A 27,347-nucleotide genomic window follows, 5' to 3' on the forward strand; every position below is an offset into this window, starting at 1 on the left:
GAAACTTAAATGTATATTGCTAAATGATAGAAACCAGTCTGGAAAAGATACATACTGCATGATTCCAATTATATGACATTCTTGAAAAATCAAAACTATAGAGACATTAAAAAATCAATGGTTGCCAAAGGCTTGGAGAGAGAGGGGAAGAATGAATAGATGAAACATGGGGTTTTTTAGGATGGAGAAACTATTTTGTATGAAACTGTAATGGTGGATATATGACAATATACATTTGTCAAACGCCATAGAACTGTACAGCACAAAGAGTGAAACAGTATATGCAAATTTTAAAAAATAACCATTTAGAAGGTCAGGGGATCCTAGGCAGGAATGCAGACTGTGATAAGAGAATCTAACTGTATTAAAAATGTATGACACAACCTCACTGAAAAAGATGGGGGTGGGGGAAGGTGCTGACCTAAGTTACTGGAAATAAATGGAGCCTGTAAGTCTAAAGGCAAAAGGAACTGCATATAAGTACTATACTCTAGTTGTTTCCTGTGGAGGTATGGGTTAATAATCTGATACTGCTATACATGTATACTGGAATTCAACAATTAAGTAATGGATGGCAGGTGGTAGGAGCAGGTTTCTCTTTGTTGGGGTGGGAATTTACAGACAAGCAAGGGGAGGGAGCTAGAATGATCTATGTCTTAATGGATTAGAGTTAGAGATATCAATAAGAACCAATGTTTAGCTTAATGTAGTTACAGACGATTATATATGTCAGTATTTACAGATATGTGTATATTCATGGGTTTGTAGATACACATATATTATTCATTTTCCCTCTTGTCAGATGAGAGGGCCAAACAGAAATGACACCCCAGTAGCAATGAGCACACCTAGCAGCCAAACCTTGGTTTTTAATATTATTCTCTAATAAAAGGAACCAAAATTCTTGGAGAAATGGAACGTTCTATGACTGGGGCAGGAAATATTCAAGATGAATCTGAAGCATCTTGTAGTACCAGAAAGTAAGGACCTGCTGAAAAAAAAAAAGATAAAAGAAAGAAACTGCTTTGATGGGGGTATGTCAAAGGGGCATAGGAACCAACTAAAGAAGGTACTGATGGCCAAAGCTAGAATAACTTGAGTGAGAAAATAAAGTTGTATTGGGTTATAAACCAAAGTTTAAAGTAAATATCTGTGAGTTCATTTTGATATAAATTTAAAATTGAAAATTAATAATGGGATAGAAGAGTCAAACTCTTGTGCATAAGAACTTCAAATAATTAATAGATATACCATCCTAAAGGAGGGGGAGCATAACTCCCCATTACTTAAGTGTGGGCTGAACATATAGACTTCCTTTTAATGAGCACAGTATGGAAAATGAGGAAAATGAGTAACTTTATGATGGAGAAACCTGACAAGCACTACGTTAGCCAGATGATCAACATCAATATCAAGTCACAAATCATTTGATAATATATACTCTTGAAATGATAAGGTGACAATGGTACTTAACCTCTGTGATCTTTCTCCCCCAAACCTATAACCCCAGGATAAACATGAGAAAAATATCAGACAAATTCCAATAGAGGGGCATCTTACAATATACCTGACTAGTAATCCTTAAAACTGTCAGGGGGTTGGCCCGGTGGCTCAGGCGGTTAGAGCTCCGTGCTCCTAACTCCGAAGGCTGCCGGTTCGATTCCCACATGGGCCACTAGGCTCTCAACCACAAGGTTGTCAGTTCAATTCCTCAACTCCCACAAGGGATGGTGGGCAGCGCCCCTGCAACTAAGATTGAACATGGCACCTTGAGCTGAGTTGCTGCTGAGCTCCCAGATTGCTCAGTTGGTTGGAGCGTGTCCTCTCAACCACAAGGTTGCTGTTTTGACTCCCGCAAGGGATGGTGGGCTGCGCCCCCTGTAACTAGCAACGGCAACTGGACCTGGAGCTGAGCTGCACCCTCCACAACTAAGATTGAAAGGACAACAACTTGACTTGGAAAAAAGTCCTGGAAGTACACACTGTTCCCCAATAAAGTCCTGTTCCCCTTTCCCAATAAAAAAAACACAAAAAACTGTCAGGGACATCAAACACAAGGAAAAGTCTGAGAAACTCTCAGATCCAAGAAAGCCTAAGGAGACATGACAACTAAACATAATCAGATACTCTGGATGGGATCCTGAAATGAAACAGAAAAATGATATTAGGTAAAAATAAGGAATTCTGAATAAATTATGGACTTTATTAATAATGTATCAATATTAATTTGTTAATTATAACAAGTGTATCATATTAATGTAAGATGTTATTTTCTCAATTTTTATCTAAATCTGAAACTACCTTTAAAAAAGCTGATTAAAAAATGAAGGTGGAATTTCCAGTCAAGATGGAGGAGTAGGTAAATGCTGTGCTTGCCTACTCTCATGACCACATCAGAATTACAACTAAACTACAGAACCACCATCATTGAGAATCTCCTGAAGTCTAGCTGAACTGAAGCCCTACCTCTAAGGATATACAGAAGAAGCCACCATGAGACTGGTAGGAGGGGCAGAGATGCAGAATGAGCTGGTCGCACACTGTGTGTGGCATTTAAAAATTGGGAGGGATATTTTGGCTTTGGAAGTATCGCTGAGGCGTGAGGGGGTCCCATCCCCACACCAGGCTCCCCAACCCAGGGTTCCAGTGCTGGGGAGAGAAGTCCTCATAACTTCTGCCTATGAAAACCAGCAGAGATTGTGTCTGCGTGAGACAAGGGTGGATGGAGTGCCAGTCACTCCTCTTAAAGACCTGCACACAGACTTGCTGATAGACTCACTCTGAGCTCCAGCACTAGGGCAGCAGCTCAAAAGGCACCAGAAGCATATAGGGAGGAACTGAATTTTCTGGTTTCAGAGCAAGGGCTGGAGGGGCAGCTTTCTTCCAGATAGAAGTGCTGGCACAATCCATTGTTTCTTTGATAGCTATCTTCTCCCAGCATGCAGATTTAGGCAGCTGTCATAGCTGTGTCTTCATCAACTTAACACTGTTTGCCCCACCCTGATGATTCCATGAGACCCCACCCCACTCAACATTTGGGCACACCCAAGCCACTTCCAGTGGCTTTTCCATACAAATGGCATGTCTTGGTTCATGCTGCGGACTTTCTCCAAAATCTCTCAAAGGTTCACAAAACCCAAACAAGCAGCATCTGGCTTTGGCTTTGGTGTGTCCTGTACATCTTGCTGAGCAGCCCCAAGCCTGGCACTAGCAAACAGCTGGCCTCAGTTTGTAATTTGGCCTCTTGAGGCACCTCAAAGCCCAGCACAGGTGGCATCCATCTGTGGATTGCATTGTGGCTTATGCCAGGTGGCATAGGCCAGGCACAGGTTGTGGCCAAACTTGGCCAGTCCCACAAGGCCCTGGGGCTGGCATGCTCTGTGGCTGCTTTCAGACCAAGAAGGAGCCTCACCTGAATGCCTCTAAGGATGACACACCCAAAGGGCAGACTAAGCAGGAACCAGAGCCCTGCTAAAGCAAGTCCTCCTCTACAGAGTCAGCCCCTGCACAGCAGCTCCTCCACTGAAGTCCAGGCCAATCCTCACAACAAATTACCCCAGGGTCAATTCCTCCCATTGATGTGCAAACAGCAAACAAGGCTCAAGTACAACAAGAGGGCACATAGAACCCACACAGGAAAACGCCTGGAGCACCTGGCTCAAGTGACCAGGGACATTGTGCCACCAAGCCCCACAGTACACCTACTACATAAGGCCATTCTACTAAGACCAGGAGACAGAGCAGCCCTACCTAATACATAGAAACAAACACAGGGAGGCAGCCAAAATTGAGAGTCAAAGAAATATGTCCTAAATACAAGAACAGAACAAAGCTCCAGAAAAAGAACTAAACAAAATAAACAAAAGCAATCTATCTGACACAGAGTTTAAAACACTGGTTACAAGGATGCTCAATGATCTCAGGAAGAACTTCAACAAAGAGATAAGAAACATAAAAATGGAGATAGAAAACATTAAAAAGGAACAGTTAGAAATAAAGAATACAATAACTGAAATGAGTACATTTTAGAGGGAATCAACAGTAGATTAGATGAAGCAGAAGATCAAATCAGTGACTTAGAAGATAAGGTAGCAGAAAACACCCAATCAGAACAGCAAAAAATAAAATAAAATAAAAATAAGGATAGATTAAGGGACAACATCAAGCATAACAACATTCACATCATTGGGGTACCAGAAGGAGAAAAGAGCAAGAAATTGAAACCCTACTTGAACAAATAATGACAGAAAACTTCCCTAACCTGGCAAAGGAAATAGACATACAAGCCCAGGAAACACAGAGTCCCAAACAAGATGAACCCAAAGAGGCCCACACCAAGACACATCATAATTAAAATGCCAAAGGTTAAAGATAAAGAGAGAATCTTAAAAACAGCAAGAGAAAAACAGTGAGTTACCTACAAGGGAGCTCCCATAAGAATGTCAGTTGATTTCTCAACAAGAACTTTGCAGGCCAGTGGGATTGGCATGAAATATTCAAAGTGGTGAAAATCCAGGACCTACAACCAAGATTACTTTACCCAGCAAAGCTATCATTTAGAATTGAATGACAGGTAAAGAGCTTCTCAGACAAGAAAAAGCTAAAAAAGTTCATCAACACCAAAGCAGTATTACCAAAGGAATGTTAGAGGGACTTATTTAAGATGGGGGGGGAATCAAAGATATGAATAATACGGCAGTAACTACATATCTATCAATGATTACTTTCACTGTAAATGGATTAAATGCTCTTATCAAAAGATAGGGTGGCTGAATGGATAAGAAAACAAGACCCTTACATATGTTGCCTACAAAAGACTCAGTTCAGATTGAAAGACACACACAGACTGAAAGTAAAGGGATGGAAAAAGATATTTCATGAAAATGGAAACAAACAAAAAAAGCTGGGATAGTAATACTTCTACTATACAAAATAGACTTTAAAACAAAGGCTATAACAAGAGAGAAAGAAGGACCCAGTAATCCCACTCTGGGTATTTATCTGAAGAAACCCAAAACTCTACTTCAAGGGGACTTGTGCATCCATATGTTCTTGCAGCATTGTTTACAATGGGCGATATGTGGAGGCAGCCTGGGTGTCTGTTGATGAGTGAATGGATAAAGAGGAGGTAGTACATACTGGGGGTGCCAAAAATGTATACAAGTGGACAATTTGATCAACGTTGCTCAAGCAGTAGTTCGCCATAATCAGAAGTGTCTGGATGCTGATTGTAACCACTTTGAGCACCTCTTGTAATTGCAGAAGTCAAATGTGACTTGTATTCATCTTGTGTTGTTGGTATATATTGAGTATTATAATTTTAATACAGTTTTCCTTTCTTAAAATGTGTATACTCTTTTTTGACAACCTCTGTACATACAATGTAATATTGCTTGGCTGTGGAAGGGAATGGGTTCTTGCCATCTGGGTGGCATGGATGAACCTGGAAGGTACTGTGCTGAGTGGAGTGTCAGACAGAGAAAGACAGATGCAATGTGATTTCACGTATATGTGGAATCTAAACAAAATAAGCAAAAAAGGGGGCCGGCCTGGTGGCTCAGGCGGTTGGAGCTCTGTGCTCCTAACTCCGAAGGCTGCCGGTTCGATTCCCACATGGGCCAGTGGGCTCTCAACCACAAGGTTGCCTCGAGTCCCGCAAGGGATGGTGGGCTGCGCCCCCTGCAACTAACAATGGCAACTGGACCTGGAGCTGAGCTGCGCCCTCTACAACTAAGATCGAAAGGACAACAACTTGACTTGGAAAAAAAGTCCTGGACGTATACAGTGTTCCCCAATAAAGTCCTGTTCCCCTTCCCCAATAAAATCTTTTTTAAAAAAATAAGCAAAAAAACCCCCCAAAAAACACCAGAAACAAACTGATAGATAACAGAACATTTTGATGGTTGCCAGATGGGTGGGGGTTTGGGGATATGTAAAAAAGGGCAAGAGATTAAGAAGTACAAATTGGTACTTACAAAATAGTCATGGGATGTCAAATAAAACATAGGGAATATATAGTCAATAATATGGTAATAACTATAGTGCTAGGTGGGTATTAGACTAGTCGGGGATCACTTCTTAAATTATATAATGTAAATGTCTAACCACTATGCTGTACACCTGAAATTAATATTAAATAATATTGAATGTCAACTCTAATTGAAAAATTAAAAAGGAGGGGAAAGGTGAAGGGAAATAAAAGGTCTAAATTTCCAGGTATAAAATAAATAAGTCATGGGATTATAATGTACAGCATAGAGAATATAGTCAATACACTGTGGTAGTGTGGTACGGTGTCAGATGGTTGCTGGATTTAACATGGTGATCATTTCTTTAGGTATATAAATGTTGAATAACTATGGTGTACACCTGGAACTAATATAATATTGTACGTTTGTTATATTTTATTTTATTTTATATTAGTTTCAAGTGTACAGTGCAGTGGTTAGGCATTTATATAATCTTGTGTGTTTGCTATATTTCGGTAAAATTCTTTAAAAAAAAAAAAAAAGGAAGGTGAAATAAAGACATTCCCAGGTAAACAGACTGAAAGAAGTTTTTGCTAGTATACATGCCTTGTAAGAAATACTAAAGAAGTTCTTCAGGTTGAAAGGAAATGACACAAGAGGATAACTCAAATTCACACAAAGAAATAAAGAACACCAGTATATGTGGGTAAATATAAAAGACAGTAAAAACCTTTTTTAATTTTTCCTCTCTTAACTGATTAAAAAGAGAATCATATAAGACAATAATTATAACACTATATTGTTGGGCTTACAGCACATAAAAATATGATATATATGACAAAGCACAAAGGAGGGGAAGGAATAGAGCTACTAGAGCAAAGAATGTATGTTTAACTAGAATTAAGTTAGTACTAATCTGAAGCAGATTGTGATAATTTAATATGTATACTACAATGCCTAGACCAATCATTAAGAAATTACTTCAAAAATATAGGGAAAACTGGATTTAAAATGGTACACTAGAAAATGTCTTTAATACAGAAGGCAGAAAAAGAACAGAGGAAAGAAAAAGTATTTGCATAGATATTTCACCAAAGATATAGGAATGGCTAGTAAGCACAGGAAAGGGTGCTTAACATCATTAGTCATTAGGGAAATGCAAATTAAAACCACAGTGAGATACCATTTCATACCTAGTAGAAAGGCTATACTAAAAGAGACAGACACTAATAAGTGGTGTTGAGGATGCTGAAAAACTGGAACTGGAATACATTGCTGATAGGAATGTAAGATGGTGCTGTCACTTGGGAAATCAGTTAACAATTTCTTAAATATAAGTTTACCAGCGATAGATAAATGACCCAGCAATTCTACTCCTAGTTAGCTACTCAAAAGAAATGAAAACATGTCCACACAAAAAATTTACATATGTGTTCATAGCAGCATTATTCATAAGAGCCAAAAAGTAGAAATAATCCAAATATCCATGAACTGGTAAATGGGTAAACAAAGTGTGGTACATACAAACAGCGGTATGCAATTGGCAATAGCAAGTGTAGTGCAGGGGATCCTGCCGACTACGCCAAGTGTCGCGCGGGGTGTCCGGCGGGGTCTCTGGTCCCGCTCCCCACACAAGAACGCAGGATATGGCTAGGCCAAAAAGGAACACCCACGGAGCCATAGGTAGGGGAGTCACACCACTATACTCTCACTGGCAGCTGGGTTGGAGACACAGGAACCAGGAGCAACACAATTCTTAACCCTCACTGTGCCGCTTGCAGACTCAGCCACCATCTTCTTGCTAGCTCCCCCTTTTTTCTGCTAGCCCAGCCACGGCAGTTATATTCATGGCTAATGGCTCACTGGTTACAGCTGACGGCCAACTAGCCACAGCTGCTGGCCATTTGATCACAGTCGATGGCCATTTACTACCTGAGCCAGCACCTTTCTATGTGAGGCCGAGAGCCTGGAAACTGCTTTTTGGGGCTCTGTCCCCACAGCAAGGAAGAAATAACTGAGACATCCTATAACATGGCTGACCTCAAAAGCGTTAAGCAGAAGCAGCAGAATCAAGATGGGTCAAAGTCAGAGTGGTGGTCATGGTCCTGGAGGTGGCAAGAAGGATGACAAGGACAAGGAAAAGAAATATGAACCTCCGGTACCAACCAGAGTGGGGAAAAAGAAGAAGAAAACAAAGGGACCAGATGCCGCCAGCAAACTGCCACTGGTGACACCTCACACTCAGTGCCGGTTAAAATTATTGAAGTTAGAGAGATTTAAAGACTTTCTTCTCATGGAGGAAGAATTCATTAGAAATCAGGAACAAATGAAGCCTTTAGAAGAAAAGCAAGCGGAGGAAAGATCAAAGGTGGATGATCTTAGGGGGACCCCAATGTCGGTAGGAACCTTGGAAGAGATCATTGATGACAATCACGCCATTGTGTCTACATCTGTGGGTTCAGAACATTATGTCAGCATCCTTTCATTTGTAGACAAAGATCTGCTGGAGCCAGGCTGCTCCGTCCTGCTCAACCACAAGGTGCATGCCATGATAGGAGTGCTGATGGATGACACGGACCCCTTGGTCACAGTGATGAAGGTGGAAAAGGCCCCACAGGAGACCTATGCTGACATTGGGGGGTTAGACAACCAAATCCAGGAAATTAAGGAATCTGTGGAGCTTCCTCTCACTCATCTTGAATATTATGAAGAGATGGGTATAAAGCCCCCTAAGGGGGTCATTCTCTATGGCCCACCTGGCACAGGTAAAACCTTATTAGCCAAAGCAGTAGCAAACCAAACCTCGGCCACTTTCTTGAGAGTGGTTGGCTCTGAATTTATTCAGAAGTATCTGGGCAACGGGCCGAAACTCATTCGGGAATTGTTTCGAGTTGCTGAAGAACACGCACCATCCATCGTGTTTATTGATGAGATTGATGCCATTGGGACAAAAAGATATGACTCAAATTCCGGTGGTGAGAGAGAAATTCAGCGAACAATGTTGGAACTGTTGAACCAGTTGGATGGATTTGATTCAAGGGGAGACGTAAAAGTTATCATGGCTACAAACCGAATAGAAACTCTGGATCTAGCACTTATCAGACCAGGCCGCATCGACAGGAAGATTGAGTTCCCGCTGCCTGACGAAAAGACCAAGAAGCGCATCTTTCAGATCCACACAAGCAGAATGACGCTGGCTGATGACGTCACACTGGATGACTTGATCATGGCTAAAGATGACCTCTCTGGTGCTGACATCAAGGCAATCTGTACAGAAGCTGGTCTGATGGCCTTGAGAGAACGTAGGATGAAAGTAACAAATGAAGACTTCAAAAAATCTAAAGAAAATGTTCTTTATAAAAAACAGGAAGGCACCCCTGAGGGGCTCTATCTCTAGCAAACCGCAGTTGCCTTCAAGGAAATGGTTGGGGTACCCCACCCCTTAGAGGGATGAGGTTGGGGAAGATGCCCAGAGGAGTCCACGTCCCAGTTGCTCTTCATTAGCAAAACCTCCTGTGTACCTTTCTGAACATGATGTGCAGTCACCTCTGCCCAATAAAGGACGCTCTTTCTCAAAAAAAAAAAAAAAAAAAAAGCGTTAAGCAAAATAAAAGAAACCAGACAGAAAAGACTACATATAATATGATTCCATTTTATGAAATATCCAGAAAAGGCAGATCTATTGAGACAGAAAATAGATTAGTGATTGTCTGGAGCTGGGAGTGGGCATGAATATCATCTGCAAATGGGTATGAGGGATCTTTTTGGGGTGATGAAGATGTTCTAAAATTGGATTGTGGTGATGGTTGCACAACTCTAAATTTACTAAAAGTGATCGAATTGCACGCTTCCACTGGGTAGATTTTATGGCATGTAGATTATACCTCAATAAAGCTGTTTTTTAGAAAAAGTGAAATCTATTTCCAAAGTCTTAAAGTATGCTTACTTATTTTTTTCATTTGGCTCTTCTTTACTTCGAGCAAAGAGGTACTAATTCTAATCAGTATCTTGACATTGTTCTCAATGGCTTTGAATGTTTCTGGTAAAATCTCCATTTGTGCTATCCAGTGGTAGTGGTCACCCGTATCAACTGCAGTCATCTCAGACAAAATGCCATCTAGAAGAGAGTAAAAAAATTACTTTTATGGAGAAAAATAAATAATTATAACCATGTGGGCTTATATGGCTGTAGTATTGGGAAATATTGTAGTATTGGGAAATGTAGGTATCTCACTTTGCTGTTCTGAGGCTTTTCTCTACGAAGAAATGAAAATGGAAGAGACTGGAATAGAAGGCTGAACAGTAAGCCTTGGACATAAAAATGTGAATCAGGTTAAAAAGTGTCTATTTTGTTTAGTTCCCTGACTCCAGGGAAGTAGATATCTAAAATGTGAACATGTATATTAATATTTGGGATCTAAACCCCAATTAACGCCTTTGGTAAGTTATCTAGTATTTTATAACCCCCGTTACATAGATTCCTTGCAACTAAAAGTAATTCCTTTTTTTGTGTGTTCTTTGCTTATTCTTTCAACCAACATCTCCTCTATCACGTACTGTTCTAGAGGTTGAGGATACAACAGTGAATATAACAAATCCCTTGACTTCAGACTGTTTACACTGTAGTGAAAGGAGAGAGAAAAAAACCACCACATTAATTATATAGTAGTATGTCAGATGGTAAGAAATGGTATACGAGTAGACAAAAATAAAGAAAAGAGTAAAATGGACAGTGCCAAGGGGTAGGGAATGGGAATGGTCAGAGAACACCTCATTTTAAAGTGAGATATAAGCAGAGAATGAGCCATGCGGCGACCTGGTGGAAAATGTTCCAGGCCAGGGAAGCGTAAGCATATAACCCTGGGCAGGAGCCTGCTTGAAGAAAAACAAGGAGGCCAGAATAGCTGGCAATAAGTGAGCAAGCTATATTTTTCTTATTTTATTCTTAATGGAACAGAGGACAACTGTTCTCTGAATTAACTCCTTAGCCTTTTCTTCTTTAGTCTTCTTCAAATCCTTCAAAATTTCCTTATAGATTCTGTTCTCCAGCTTTTTCATTAACTTTGTGGTTTTCCTTTGAACCACTTTTGAAAACTTACTCCATTCTTCCAACCATGCCAGGATATGGACAAGAATATTTTCTTTAATTTCAGCAGAATTAGCATAAGCAGCTATTTTCTCCAGCAAATTCATTCTTCGTCTCTTATATTCTACATAGGAGATTTTCTCTCCAGGGTGCAGGATCACACCAACAGTGTAGCGATCGATTGTCTGCTGCACACTTTGCATTATGTCACTGAGCTGCACACTAATGTCCTATAAGAATAAGAAGGGGAATATATTGATAAATTCTCAGTTTGAAAATGAGCTTTGGTCACTCTTCTTCCCAGAATGTCAGTGAGAATCACTCCAAAGTCCTGCTAGTTCTAGCTTTACTGTGGGTTTCAGATTTTTCCCTCTGAAAAATTGTTCTGCCTTCATCATCCTAGCATTGCTATGATATAATGAAAAGAACATTGGGTTTGAAACCATATCTGGATTCCTACTCTAGCTCTTTCATTAAAATGACTTTTAGTAAATCACTTAACAATTCTGAGCTGTCTCTGCCCAATCTGTTAAATGGTAAAGATAGTAAATTCATAGTTGCTGTGCTGTGAGATGGACTACCTGTGAAAATGCTTGATGAACGATGGCTGCTAAAAACAAATGAAAGGAGTTGCTTCTTTTTTCTTTACCTAGACCTCACATAGAAAGCAGCCATCAGAATATTCTTCAATACGACTTTTACTTCATTATCTCCCCTTCCTCAAGAGTCTGTCAGCAAATTTCTTCTGTTCATCACTTTATCCCAGTAGTTCTCAATGAGGATAATTTACTACCTTACATATGTGGCACTTGGAAATTTGTGGAAGCATTTTAGGTTTTACAATAATTAGGAGGATTTACTGGTATTTAGTATGGATGCTAAGGGATGCTAGCCCATCCTACAGTCCACACAATTAAGAATTGGCTCAATCCCGCATAAAATTTGACTATCGTTTGAGACATTCATATAGGTTAAAAAAAAAATCTGTTTTAGAATTATCCAAGTGGAAACTTACTCCTTTTAAAATATAAACACAGAGTATTTTTTTGCCTAGTTTAATTACATAACTGAAATTTCTAGGAATGCAAATACATCAATGGGAAACTGTGTTTTAGAATTTCTCCCACAAAATTTCACCATTCTAAAACATTACAGTACGAACAACAATGCACTGGTGCTAGTAGCATGGAGTGCCAGTACAAACAACCCTGCATTTGCGTCAGTTTACATTTGTAGCTTTCACATTTATTTTAATTCTACATATAGGTGCAAGCCTCTGTATACCTCTTATGTCTTCTAGTGAAATTTGACCTATATTTTACACATCAAAATGCATGTTATTATAAGTCACTTTCCTTTTATTTACCCTCACATTTATATTTCTTAAAGTATGAGCATAGATATTTTATCTATGAGTTTCATGTCAGAGGAATAAAAGAGAAGTTAACAATATTTTAAAAGGGCACAGTAAATCCGATAGATGAAGAACCACTGCTCCATCCTTTCCAACTTTATCAATTACTCTTTCAATTTGGCTTCAGAGAAATTCAACTCACTCTACACTCCTTACAATAAGAGTAAGATTTTGGTTTTGCAAAGCAAATCCTCATGCACAGGGAGTAATCAGATGTTAGGTGCTGGAAATATTACAATGAGAAACAGGTGATGCAGTTGCAGCAAATAATTTAAGTCAGGAATACAGGAGAGCAGAGACAAAGTTTGATAAGCCAAGTGATGCAGAATAACTTTACAAGCTAACACATTGCATGGTGGTCAAGGAAGAAAGTAATACCTACGCCTCATAAGTTTTTCCAGAAAATTGAAGAGGAAGGAACACTTCCCAACTCATTCTTTGAGGCCAGCATTACCCTGACACCAAAGCCAGATAAAGACACAACAAAAAAAGAAAACTATAGACCAACATCTCTGATGAATATTGATGCAAAAATCCTCAACAAAATACTAGCAAACAGATTTCAACAGCACATTAAAAATATTATACATCATGAACAAGTGGGATTTATTCCTGCAATGCAAGATGGTTTAACATACAAAAATCAATCAATGAAATACACCAAATTAACAGAATGCTAGGAAAAAAAACAAACAAAAAAAAGATCATCTTAATTAATGCAGAAAAAGTATTTGACAACTCAACCATTTCATGATAAAAACACATACACACAAATCTAGGAACAGAAGGAAACTTCCTCAACATAATAAGGTTATATATGAAATATCCCAAGGTAATATCATATGCAATGGTTAAAGACTGAAAGGTTTTCCTCTAAGATCAGGAACAAGGCCAGGGCACCCACTTTCACCACTTTTATTCAATGTATTACTGGAAGTTCTAGCCAGAGCAATATAGGCAGGAAATATAAATAGGCAGGAAATATAAATAGAAGACATCCAAATTAGAAAGGAAGAAATAAAATTACATATTTGCAGGTGATGTGATCTTACGTGTAGAAAACCCTAAAGATTCCACACAGGAAAAAATTATTAGAACTAATAAATTCAAAAAAGTTGTAGGATACAAAATTACACACAAAAATCTTGTTACTATACACTAACGATTAATAATCCTAAAAGGAAATTAAGAAAACAATTACACTTACAATAGCATCAAAAGAATAAAATACTCAGAATAAACTTAACCAAAGAGGTAAAAGACTTGTATACTTGTAATTTCACTACAAAATGTTACTGAAAGAAATTAAAGAAGACAAATAAATGGAAAGGCATTCCATATTCATGGATTGGAAGACTTAATGTAGCTAAGACATCAATACAACTGAAACCAATTTACAGATTTAAAGCAATAACTAGCAGAATCCCAGTGGTATTTTTTACAGAAACAGAAAAATCCATCCTAAAATTCATAGGGAATCACAAGGTAGGTCAAATACCCAAGACAGTCTTGAAAAAGAAGAATAAAGTTGCAGAGCTCACACTTCCCATTTTCAGATCTTACTACAACGCTAGAGTAATTAAAACAGCATACTGGCATATAGACCAATGTAATACAATAGAGTCTAGAAATAAATTTTCCCACATATGGTCAAATGATTTTTGACAAGAGTGCCAAGACCATTCAATGGAGAGAGGACAGTCTTCCAACAATTGGTACTGGGAAAACTGGATATCCACACTCAAAAGAATGAAGTTGGATTCTTACCTTATACCATATACAAAAATTAACTCAAAATTGCTCAAAAACCATTTTAATTGTAAGACCTAAAACTATAAAACAGAAGAAAACATAGAGGGAAAATCTTCATAATATTGAATTTTGCAATAATTTATTTTATATAATACCCAAACCACAAGCAACAAAACTGAAAATAGATAAATTGGACTAAATCAAAATTTAAAACTTTTGTGCATCAAAGGATTCAATCAACAGAATGAAAAGGCAAACTATGGAATGGAAGAAAATATTTGCAAATCATATATCTGATAAGGAATTAATATCTACAACATATATAGAATTCCTACAACTCAACATAAAAAAAAACCAATTCAAAAATGGGCAAAGGGCTTGAACAGACATTAAAAAAAGATATACAAATGGCCAACAATCATATGAAAAGAAGCTTAACATCACTAATCACTAGGGAAGTGCAAATCAAAATCACAATGAGATTCCATTTCACACCCATTAGTATCAAAAAACAAACAAATAAATAAAACAACCCAGAAAATAACAAATATTGGTGAGGATGTGGAAAATTGGAATACTTGTGCACTGTTGGTAGGAATATAAAGTGGTACAGCCACTGTGGAAAACAATGTAGCAGGTTCCTCAAAAATTAAAAATAGTAAATTATATAAATGTCTAACCACTATGCTGTACACCTGAAACTAATATAAAATAATAATTGAATGTCAATTGTAATTGAAAAATAAAAATAATAAAAAAATGGAAACAGTAAAAAAAAAAAAAGAATTACCACATGATCCAGCAATTCTAATTCTGGGTATATACCCAAAAGAATTGAAAGCAGAGTCCCTAAGAAATATTTGTACACCAATGTTCATAGCAGCATTATTTGTAATAGCCAAGAGGTGGAAGTAACCCAAGTGTCCATTGATAGATGACTGGATAAACAAAATGTGGTATATACATACAATGAAACATTATTCAGCCATACAAGAAAGGAAATTCTGACACATGCTACATGTATTAATACATGTATTAACCTTAAGACATTATGCTAAGTGAAACAAGCCAGTCATAAAAAGACAAATATTGTGTATTTCCACTTATATGAAGTATCTAGAATAGTCAAATTTATAGAAACAAAGTAGAATGTGGTTTCTAGAGGCTGAGAGGAGAGGGAAATGGAGTGTTGTTTAATGGGTGTAGAGTTTCAGTTTTATAAAATGAAAAAGTTCTGAAGACTGAGTGCACAACAATGAGAATACACGTAACAGTACCGAACTGTACAATTAAAAATGGTTAAGATAGTAACTATTATGTGTATTTACCACAATTAAAATTAATTTTTTTATTTAAAAAAAGGAGTAATCAGATGTTAGGTGTTGGAAATACTGCAATCAGAAACAGAGGTGATCTAGTTGCAGCAAAATAATTTAAGTCAAGTACACAGTAGAGCAGAGCCCAAGTTTGCTAGGCCAAGTGATGAAGAATAAAATTACAAGCTAACCAACTGCTCATAAATTCTTCCATGAAGTTGGAGAGGAAGAAACACTTCTCAACTCATTCTTTGAGGCCAGGATTATCCTGATACTGAAACCAGACAAAGACATAAGAAAATTAAACTATAAAATAAACAATATTCTTCATGGCGATTGTCACAAAAATGCTTAACAAAATATTAGAAAATAGAATCAAACATACAAGAAGATAACATCAGGAACAAGTGGGGTTTATTCCTGGTATGCGAAGCTGAATCAAAAGTGAAAAATTAATAAATGTAATTCACCATGTCAACAGACTAAAGAAGAAAAACCATATGATTATCTTAATAGATGCAGAAAAAGTAGTTGATAAAATTCAACATTTATTCATGATTTAAAAAAAAATGTTTGTAACAAACTAGGAATAGAGAGTAACTTCCTCAACCCGATAAAGAACATTTACAAAAAAAATGACAGCTAGCACACCATACTTAATGGTGAAAGTCTAAAGTGCTTTCAGGATTCTGTTCTAATCACTTTTATTCACATACAGAGAAGTCTCAATGTGAAGATGAAGCAGAGATTTTTGAAGATGCTGACCTTGAAGGCTGGAATGATGTGGCCATAGCCAAGGAAAGTCAGCAGCCATCGAAGCTGGAAGAGGCAAGAAATGGATTCTCCCCAAGACAAAGTCCGGAGACAGGGCAGCCCTGCTGACATCCTGATTTCAGCCCAATGGTACGGATTTCAGACTTCTGACCTCTAGAACTGTGAGAGAACACACTGGAAAGTTGTGGAAATTTGTTACAGCAGTGACAGTGACATGCCAGAATGTCACCCCAAAATATGCCTCCTTGACATAATTGTTTTGAGCTGAAGGCAATTTAGGAGCAGGAAATGCAGGAAAAGCTCTCTCTACCCTCTCCCTTTTCTGCCTAAAAGCAGGATATAAATTATTTTGACTGGAGCCAAACATCGGTCCCAGAGGAATCTGCAAACATCCATTCGTTTCTTCCCAGGTATTTAGCTTTACAGTTTGCCATCATTGGACCTAAATCTGCTCTCCTTTGTCCTGTCATTTCTCCACAAACTTATTGATTTTTTTGGTTGAAGATGCTAATATAAGTCACTTTGAGTTACTCTTCGTTTAGGGTTTTCCTAGGTGATGTGCACGACATGTTAATCAACTGTTTTTCTCTTATTAATCTGTCTTGTTAAAGACTTCTAGCTGAAAACCTAAAATGAGTAAAGTTTTGCCTCACCTACAGCAGACACACACAAACACAAACACACACACACCCCCCTAAACAATAGATTGTGTAGTTTTGCCTGCTTTTGAATCATTCTCAATATTCTTCTGTGACTTGCTTTTTTCCACCACATTGTGGTTTTTTAGTTTATCCAGGCTGAAGTGCATAGCTACAGTTCGCTCATTTGCACTGCTCTGTGCTTAGTATTTCATTGCATAAATATGTTTACTTATCGATTCCTATATTGGTTTGTTTCCAGTTTTGTCCTTTTATAAATGGTGACATAAACATTTTTGATGATGCTTCCTAGTGCACACATGCAAGTTTTCTCCCTAGAACTGTGCTGTCCAATAAGGTAGCCACAAGCCACAAGTAGTTATTGAGCAATTGTAATCAGGCCAGTGTGACAGGAATACATTTTATATCAAACTAATTGAGATTTAAAAACTAACACTTGATTTATTCATTGGAAAACTTTTAAGTATGTTTGCAAGAACTTGGTATGTGAATCAACTTCAAATGTAAATTTTATGAAATCTAAATATAGCTCAGGTATTTCTAATGAAAATTTAGCATGCACTTTGAGATGTAAGGTCAAAATACCTGCTGGAATTCAAAGACTTAGTATGAAAACAACGTGTATATCTCTACTTTTTATATTGATTAAATGTCGAAATGATAATATTTTGGGTTAAATAAAATAAATTAATTTCACCTGTTTTTTTTTTTTGTTTTTGTTTTTTGTTTTTTTTTACTTTTTATATTGTAGTTTCCAGGAAATTTAAAGTTACATATATAGCCCACATTAAATTTCTACTTAGTAGTGTTGTTAGGGTATATCACTAATATTAAAAAAGTAAGGTTGTAAGATGTATGCATTTTCAACTTTACTAGATGATGCCAAAGTGTTTTCCAAAGTAATCATACCAATTTATACTTCCATGGCAATGTATGAGTATACCTGTTGCTTCACATTTCTGCCAAAATGTGGTATTATTAACTTTAAAAAACTTTTTTGCCAATCTGGTGGTGTGAAATAGTACTAATTGTAATTTAATTTGAATTTCTATGCTAATCAATGAAGTTGATCATCTTTTTAAATCTTTATACAATGACTTGTTTCTTATTCTGGGAAACGATCGTTTATGCCTTTGTTCATTTTCCTCTTGAGTTATTTTTCTTATTGATTTATAGAAATTCTTTATATATTCTGGGCACTATTTTTTTATTTGTTATACAGTGTTAAATATATTTTCTCAGTTTGTGGCTTGTTTCTTCCTCCCTCTATAATGTTTTGACCAACAGAAGATCTCTTTTTTAATCTAGAGGAATTCACCAGTCTTTTTCTACTCTGGGTCATAAATATATTCTCCTTCACATTTAAGTGTGAGATAAGGAACCAAAATCATTTTTGCAATAAACCTAACCAATTGTCTCCAACATCATTCATTGAGTATTATCTATTTCCCCCTTACATAGTCAATGCCAGCTCTATCATTTATCACATTGCATGACAATTTATTTGTGAGCACTCTGTTTCATGGCCTTATTTATCCCTGTGCCAAAGCCACAATGTTTTAACTAAAATAGCTTTAGAATAAATCTTTATATCTGTTAGGGATAGTATCCTACTTTGTTCTTCTTCTGCATTGTTTTGGCAATTCTTGGACTTTAGCTCCTCTATTAAATTTTAGAATCATTTTATCATGCTCCATGAGTTACCCTTTTGGGATTTTGATTGAATTTATTTTAAATCTCTATTTTGGTTTGGGAATCATTAACATATGGAGTTTTTCTACCCATGAACATGGTTTATCTCTAAATTTATATAGTCTTTCAATAAGGTTTCATAATTTGTTCTTCATAAAATTTTATAATTTGTACACAAATGTCTTACACATTTTTTTTGTTGTTATTTCTAGGTACCTGTTATAGACTGAATGTTTGTGTACCCCCCAAATTCGTATTTTGAAGTTCTAACATCCAATGTAATGTTATTGAGAAATGGGGCCTTTGATATGTGGGTAAGGCCCTCATAAAAAAGACTACAGAGAACTCCCTCACTCTTTCCTCCACGTGAGGATGCAGCAAGAAGTCATTAGTTTGCAACCTGTGAGAGGGCTCTCACCAGAATTTGCTGGTATCCTGATCTTAGACTTTCAGCCTCCAGAACTGTGAGAAATAAATTTCTTTTGTTTATAAGCCACCTAGTTTATGGTACTTTGTTATAGCAGCCCTAACTGACTAAGACAGTGCCTATATTTCTATTGATACTATAAATGGTGTATTTTCTTAACATTTCTGTGTCTCGGCAGCATATAGAAAAGAAATTGATTTATTGCATTGCTCTTATATTCAGTAACCTTTTAGGCTTTTTGATAATTGTAATATTTTGTAGATTCTTCTGTGTTTGTGTGTGTTTGTGTGTGTGTGTGTGATAATCATATCTTTTTTTTTTTTTTTGATAATCATATCTTTGACAAATAACAATTTTCAAATCTTCCCAATCCTCATTCTTTCTGTCTTTTAGTCTCAATGTGTTGGCTAGAATTTCCAGAACCATGAGATTAAAAGTCATAAAAGTGGGAATCTCTGTCTTTATCTACATTTTAAAGGGTATAATTTTAATATGCTATTAAATATGATGTTTCCTATAAATTTTTCATAGGTATAATTTATCCAGTTAAGGGTATTTCCTTCTATTCCTAGTTTGCTAAAAGATATGTATTAATTGAATTTAACAAATGCATTTTATTTTTACAGCTATTGGGTTGATCTTACGGTTTTCTCCTTTAACCTGTCAACATGGCGAATAACACAATATATTTCCTGGAACAAACCTTACTTCAACATAATATATTATCCTTTTTATACTTGCCTTCACTTTTTGTGTTAGTTTCCTATGGCTGCTGTAACAAATTTACACAAACATGATATTTAAAAAAAACCCAGAAATTTATTCTCTCACAGTTCTGGAGGCCATATGTCTGAAATCTGTCACTGGGCTGCCATCAAGGTGTCAGTAGGGCCACACTTCCTCTGAATGCTCTTGGGCAGAATCCATTTCTTGCCCCTTACAGCTTCTGGTGGCTGTCATCATTTCTTGGCTGTAGCCACACACTCCAAACCTTTAAGGCCAAATCTCTGCTCTGTCTTCACATTGCCTTCTGTCTATATGTCAAATCTCCCTCTGTCTCCCTTTTATAAGGACACTTGTGATTGCATTATGGCCCACCTAGAAAAATCCAGGATACTCTCCTTAATTTAACCACATCTGCAAAGACCTCTTTTCTAAGGTAATATTTACAGTTTCCCAAAAATTAGGCCCTGATGTCATGTTTTTGTGGGGTAGAGGCACATGATTCTAAGATTGATCGTATATATTTTTTTCCCTAGAAAATTTTCCATTTTACCTAAGCTTTCTAAATTACTGTCCCCAAGTCAACTGTTACAAAGATTTTTCACTTAAACTTCTCATAGAATCATCTGTTAGCTTTCTTAAGTCTCTTCATTGTGTTTTTATTTTCTATTAATTAATGCTCTTAATTTTTATTGTTTTCTTCATTCTATATTCTCTGGGTTTAATTTCTTCCCCTCCCCCAACTTCTATATAATTATTGAATAAAAATACATCCCAATATTTATTCCTGATTAAAAATCTTGGCAAACTAGGAAAAAGAATCTCCCCAACTTGATGAAAAGCATTATAAAATATATACAGCTACTATCATACTTAATGATGGAAGACCGAATGCTTTCCCCTAACATCAAGAACAAAGTAAGGATGTCTCATCACATCTATTCAACTTAATATGGGACGGCCTAGCCTAATCAGTAAGCGAAGAATGAAGTTTAAATGCACACGGTTTTAAAAGGAGGAAATAAAACTGTCTGTTAGCATATGACAGGATTGTATATGTAGAAACTCCCAAAGAATGTACAAAGAAAATCTATGAGGAATAACTGGGTTTCAGTATACAAGATCAATACACAAAAATCTATTGTCTTTCTATGAATTAGTTGTGAACATTGAGAATGGTAATTAAAAACAACAGTATAGAAAAACGAAATACTTAGGGATAAATCTCACAAAAGGTATGCAAGACCTATACATTGAAAACTGCAAAGCACTTCTGAGAAAAATGAGACCTAACTAAACGAAGAGATATGCTATATTCAGGGGTCAGAGGACAATATTGATAAGATTTTAATTCTCCCCAAATTTATCTATAAATTCAACATAATCCCAATCAAGACACCAGGAGCCTATTTTATTTTTCTGGTAGAATTTGACAGATACTAAATTTTATATGGAAATGCAAAGGGAGAAAGCAGTGTGGATAAAGACAGTTTTTAGGTTTATGAATGTTTGAATGTGTCACTCCACAGAAAGAAGCCCAAGGCAAGGAAAAGGGGGTAAAAGAAAGATATGAGAAAAGATGTTGGGCATAATTGAAAAGTAACAAAATTGGAGAACTAAAACTATGTGATTTCAAGAATTATTATACAACCTCAGTAATCAAGACACTGTGGTACTGGCATAAAGGTAGACAAATAGATCAAGAGAACAGACCACAGAGTCCATTAACTCACACATATATGGTCAACTGATTTTTCACTAAAGGTGCAAATGCAATTCAATGAAGAAAGGATAGTATTTTCAACAAATGGAGCCAGAATAATTGTTAAAAAAAAAAAACCCTCGATCTATATCTGATATCACATACAAAAATGAAACATAGACCTAAATATAAAATCTAAATGTAGAAAACTCCTAGAAAAATACATAGGAGAATATGTTTGTGACCTTGGATTAGGCAACATTGCTTATATACTACATCAAAAGCATGGTCCATAAAAGCAACATTGACAAATTGGACTCAGAGATTTCATTCTTTAAAAGACACTATTAGTTAAAAAAAAAAAAAAAGACAAGCTGCAGAATGGGAAAAAAAATTTTTCATATCACCTATCTGATAAAGGAGTTGTATTTAAAATACATAAGAATACTCAAAACACAGACGACTCCATTTAAAAAATGGGCAAAATAATTGAACTACCAAAGAAGGCATGAGTGCAAATAAACTCTTGGAAAGATGCTCAAAATCATGAGTCATTATGAAAGCACAAATTAAAACCACAATGAGATACTATTCTACACCTTTTTGAATGGCTAAATTTAAAAAGATTGACAATACTAAGTGTTGATAAAGATGTGGAGCAATTGAAAATATCATATACTGCCTGTGGGAATATAAAATAGTATATTTATGTTTTAAAAGTTTGTAAATGACCCAGCCATTTGGCCACATGACCCAGCCATTCCAAACCTAGGTGTTTATCCAAAAGAAACAAAACATATATTCAAAAGTTACAAATAAATACACGAATGTTCATAGCAGCTTTATTTGTAATAACCCCAAACCTGAAATAACCCAAATGCCCATCTCATGGAAAAATACTCAAGCAATAAAAAGGAATGAACTATTTATATATGCGAGAATGTGGATGAATCTCAAAATAATTATGCTAGGTGAAAGAAGACAGAAGAAAGTAGATATTGTATGATTCCACTTATATAAAATTCTTTTAAAATGAAAAATAATCTATAGTAACAAAGCAGATTGGTGGGGGTGGGGCAAAGAAGGGTGTGTGGGAGTGAAAACTTTTGGGGGTGATGGGTAAATTCATTGTTGATTGTGATGGTTTCACGGGAGTTCATGTATATTAAAACATACTTTAAAAATACACATTCTATTGTATGGCAATTACACCTCAGTGAAGCTATTAGAAGCAAACACTGTGTTACTGTTGCTAGTTGTGGGGAGTTGGAACTCCGGTAAATCTACCTGGTGAATGAGAAAGTACATGTACCCATTCAGCACTTCCGAAAGTAGGAAAGAACTGCCTCTGAGTTAATTTGTTAACCTGACTGATTTTGTTGCATTCTATCTGAGATTAGAGTACAGCACTGCCTTAATTGTTTGGGAGTCTATTTGATATATTATTTAAACTCTTTTTTAATTGCTTTGTATTTCTCTTGGCCAATAAACCCCTCTTCCAAAAAATGTTCAGTGGAAACAAAAGGAACTAGAGTTCAAATTAATCTATGTTTCTCTTTATTAATAGTTATTTGATAAAAACTCAGTTGTGAACAAATGAAAACTATTGATTAAAATTAGATATCAAAATTGGCAATGGATTTTAATTTTTCTTTGTGTCCAAATCACTCAGTAGCACATGTGATTTATTTCTCTAAAACTTGATTAATTCCGATATTAAAGTGAAAGATATTAACATAAAATTGGAGCTTGTAATCCATAGTCAGGAGAAATCGTCATTTGAGCTCAACGTTACCTCAAAACAGTCAAATATCATGCAAATAATGTAAGTTCTAAAAAAAAAACCTGTAGCTGGTCATGGAAAGTTAAAAAAAGTTGCATCCTGTAAACTTCTCATTTACTACCTACCTGTCTGGCTCGAAAGAGTTTTGCTTGCTCAATCTTAGAGATGATTTGCTGTGCTGTGTCTGGGATCTCAAGTTTAGAGACCATTGATTGGGCTATTCTGGACATGATGGGATCCATAACTTCATTTTCTGATTCAGATTCATCTTTTGTCTCATTTTGCATTTTGGTAAATATTTTGAAAAGTTGAGTGATTTTCTTTTATTTCTTCTTTCCACAGAATATAAGCAAATGCTAACAAATGTGTAGAAAAAAGCTAGAAGAGGTTTTTTTCCGCTTCCAAGGGTTGTGATTTACCCTGCTACTAATTGGTTGCTAACCATGGTGTTCCATTCCTGGTGATGTCATAATAGGCCCATTGTGACATTATTGTTGACTCAAACATTTAAAGAGTGCTTAGTATATGCAGAGAACTAGGCATTCTATATGCTGTGATGGTAGAAGGGTGAGGGGGGAGGGTGGGTAGGAAAAGACTAGACAACAGGAACGATAAAAGAAACAGAAGAAATAGCCCGCTTACATGAGCTTAAAATCTAGCTGTTAGAATTCAAGATCCAGTGTATCAAATGTAACTCCCTTCAAGTAACTCTTCTTCAAGTTTTACTTAAGAATTTTTCAGCCTGTAATGGAATACTTGTGTTACAACTTCCTCAGCTGCCCTTCAACTTTTGCTAGACATGCTGTAACTTGGAAGGTGTTCTTTGAACGATTATCATGCTCTTTGCACTACCTAGTTACCTGTTTTTTCAAGGAACCTGACTGAAGAGGCTTTGAAGTTCCATAGTTGACTCCAGAAATTGAAGGGAACGCTAGGGCTGCTTTTTAACTGAAAGAGGAGTGCTTTGGGCAGCTTCCTTGATTGCAGAGGACATGAAAGGATTTAGGAGACTGGAGGAATTCAAGGACAGGGTAGTTTTGTTGGCTGTGTAGCTTAATTTTTAATTTACAAAGATATGAAAAATGACATATAACATATGTATATATACTATAACATATAGCCATGTGTCTATCACCTGGATTGAATATTAACATTTTTGTCATATGTGCCTCAGATATTTTTAAATAAAGCATTAGAGATAACATTGAAGACCCCTTTGGTGTTCTCCCCAAATTCCTTCCTTCCCCTCTATCCCTTTTTAGAGGCAATGACAATCATGAATTGGATGTATTTATGTCTAGTCTATATTTATATGGTTTTACTACAGGTATATGTATTCATAAACTATATAATATCATTTTGTAGGTTTTAGATTTTATACAAGTTTTGGATGTTCTCTACAAGAACTTCCTATTTGAATACTTATTGTGAACTTAGTCCTATGTTGAGTCCTTGTTGTAAACTTGTAAAGTTAAACAATATATATATTTCAGGCCTTCAGAGAAAGGGAGGCAGAGGATCATCAAGTAGTTGTCTTTTAAAAATACCAGTATATTTAGCGAGAGCAAATTAGATCTTTTTCCTTCTCTTTAATTAAGATCCTTTGTCTAAGTTACTCCCTCCTCTGTGTTTCCAAATCACTTTGTAAACTTTCTATTATAGTACTTAACTCATCGAAGTAGAACTATTATTTGTCTCTATCTACTAGTTGGTGAACTTCTCAAAACCAGATGCTGTACTTAGTTTTCTTTTTCTAACATTTGGTATATTCTTCCTCAGTTCCTCACAGAAACTGTCTAACATTTGGATATCCATTATAGTTTCAGATTCTTCTTATGGAAACTTTTCTAAGCCCCAGAATACTTCCTTGTATTGTTAGGCCCACTCTGCCCCTAGCCATAAAATATTACTCCCCCCTTTCCTGTAAATCACAAGTAAGTCTATTCAAGGAACTTCATGTTTTCTGAAAGGACGACAATTAAGGAGAATTATTTATTTTTATAAATGTGAGGTTTGATAAAAATACCCATCATTGTCCGGCATTTCTTGAGATTATCAATTAATCCGTTTAAGTACTTTGTTGATAATATTAGATTGTGAGACCCTTAAATAACTTTCATTTCTCTTGATTTCTTTACATTGGTTACTCCAATAGGCATTCACAAAGCTGTCTACATGCTTGTCAACTAAACTAATTTAGCATTATTGTGTTCTCTCTTTCTCTCATATTGTTTATGCATCATGGAATTTGTCAGCAACTGGAAATGAAGACTTTTTAAAGCAAATTTAAAATCTCTCTCCCTCCCTTTCAATTTGACAAGCATTTGTTGAGACACAACTATGTGGCTACCATCATCCTAAACTGTGAAGAATATGATACGGTACTTGTGATGCAACTAGAAAACAAACAAAAAAGGAAAATGATTTAAGATAGAATATAATATTATATTCAAGTGCTAACAAGGGACATGAAGAAGAGATCTGTGGGGAGCATTGGGAAAACCTCATGGAGAGAGAAGGTTGATTGACAAATGAAGCCATTCCAGATAAGGAAGACCCTTTAAGCCATGGCTTTGGAGGTGAGTGCTGAGTTTGTGCTTCAGGGGAAAAGTGAGGAGATCGGTTTAATTGGGATGAAGTAATGTTGAGTTTACTGGGGATCAGATTAGGGAGAGTATGAAACACAAATACTAGCAATTTGATGGGGGAATTAATTTAGCACCTAAGGAGATTCATTTGAGCTAAAGTAAGGTAGATTATGTGGGATCAGAATGGTCTTGAAAGCAAATAACAGCAGTTTTGGTGAAAGTGAAACCTTCAATTTAGGAAGATTTTTGAAATAATAGAATGGGAAAAAATCCATTGGAGAAGATCAAGACATGACTATTTCAAAAGATGAGGGTCTGAACTAGGATATAGAAGTGAGGCTGACAAGGGAGGAATAAATCCTACTAGGTATTGTTAAAGATAAGGAATTTGGATCATCTAACAAAATTATAAAGATAACGAAATTTTAAAAATTATATTTCATTTGAATTGACGGCAGAACACCAAGAAGAGACTATCCAAACTAAGTGTTATTAAGTAGCATTATATTAAGCAGAGATGTGGGCACCCGATTCAAGCGAACGTGGGGCAAAGTTCTTTAAAGGTGTGTCTAAGAGAAACCCGCCCTTCTAGAGGGCTTCTTTAACTGATAAAATGGGGATAATAGTATATATTGCATATGATTGTTTTCAGATTAATTCATGTAAAATACTTAGACTGCCAAACACATAGTAAGCATTTAATATACAGCAGCTGCTATTAATATATTTACTATTAGTGCTTTTTCTTTTCCTCTACTTTTTTTCTGTTATCCACCACCTTTTCGGCAGCGTTGGGCGTTCCTTCAGAACACTTCGCACAAACTCGGCTCTTCATCACATCTAGATTTTGAGCTATGAAAACTACGAAATTATTAGTTATCTGTTTGGCAATGGATAAAACGCAGTACGACTTTTACACACCCCCGTAGCACAGAATGGTGCCTTCCTCTGATCGCTTCCCTCTTCCTCCCAGGGCAGATGATAGTACTTTCCATGCTGCTGCGGGAAAAGGTGGTGCAAAAGTTGAGCACCCCGAAGATTGTCTCTTCTCCCGGAAGCAATTGTTCTTTAGAACCGGAAACAGTTGCTGTTTCAAGGGAGGTGGGACTGGGCGGGTCAGGCCGCAGCGGCTGACGGCGGGGGAGGAGCCGGGTCCACTGCCGGGTGGAGGGGCCAGGCGAGTGTCCTTATCCTAGCGTTTGGGGCTCGGGCCTGTACAGTTGGAGTAGCAGCGGCGAGAAGGATTGGGCCGAAAGGGGGAAGACATGTTGCTCTTCGTGGAGGTGAGTGGACTCGGTAATCTCGTCCTGCTCCGAAGGGAGCAAGAGTGTGCAGACGCCGGCCGGTCCCACCGCCATGTGACTTTCCAGGCCGTACACGCCGCGGAGCCGGCAGATAGGCTGACACAGCACCTGGGCCGTGCAGGCCTGCGGCTCCACTTTGCACTCTCACAACACTTTCC

General features: G+C 36.8%; 3 protein-coding genes across 4 annotated transcripts in view; 2 read left to right on the plus strand and 1 right to left on the minus strand.

Annotated features, from left to right (window-relative positions):
* FAM186A (family with sequence similarity 186 member A) overlaps positions 1 to 26,720 on the minus strand; it is a 50,401-nt gene extending 23,681 nt beyond the window's left edge. Inside the window, exons 1-4 of the mRNA XM_033117671.1 lie at positions 26,643 to 26,720; positions 23,423 to 23,593; positions 11,069 to 11,285; positions 9,916 to 10,086 (exon numbers count right to left, since the gene is read on the minus strand). Of these exons, the coding sequence (XP_032973562.1) occupies positions 9,916 to 10,086; positions 11,069 to 11,285; positions 23,423 to 23,593; positions 26,643 to 26,720 (637 nt within the window). The remainder of the gene's footprint in view (positions 1 to 9,915; positions 10,087 to 11,068; positions 11,286 to 23,422; positions 23,594 to 26,642) is intronic.
* Positions 8,010 to 9,517, plus strand: LOC117027993 (26S proteasome regulatory subunit 4-like). The gene has a single exon (XM_033116094.1). It carries the CDS (start codon positions 8,044 to 8,046, stop codon positions 9,364 to 9,366), a length of 1,323 nt encoding a protein of 440 aa, XP_032971985.1. The 5' UTR covers positions 8,010 to 8,043; the 3' UTR covers positions 9,367 to 9,517.
* A 235-nt stretch (positions 26,721 to 26,955) lies between the features above and the next one.
* The window catches only part of LARP4 (La ribonucleoprotein 4), a 61,523-nt gene continuing 61,131 nt past the window's right edge, over positions 26,956 to 27,347 (plus strand). Inside the window, exon 1 of one of the 2 annotated variants that reach the window (XM_033116720.1) lies at positions 26,956 to 27,168. In XM_033116720.1, coding sequence (XP_032972611.1) covers positions 27,151 to 27,168 — 18 coding nt within the window. In that variant the 5' untranslated portion in view covers positions 26,956 to 27,150. The remainder of the gene's footprint in view (positions 27,169 to 27,347) is intronic. The other variant, XM_033116722.1, reaches the window with a different exon arrangement.

Source organism: Rhinolophus ferrumequinum, chromosome 10 (genome assembly GCF_004115265.2).
Source record: "Rhinolophus ferrumequinum isolate MPI-CBG mRhiFer1 chromosome 10, mRhiFer1_v1.p, whole genome shotgun sequence".
Lineage (NCBI taxonomy): Eukaryota > Metazoa > Chordata > Mammalia > Chiroptera > Rhinolophidae > Rhinolophus > Rhinolophus ferrumequinum.

Excerpts from the sequence above, each read along its gene's own strand:
- LOC117027993 (XM_033116094.1), top strand. The coding sequence starts at position 8,044 with ATGGGTCAAAGTCAGAGTGGTGGTCATGGTCCTGGAGGTGGCAAGAAG.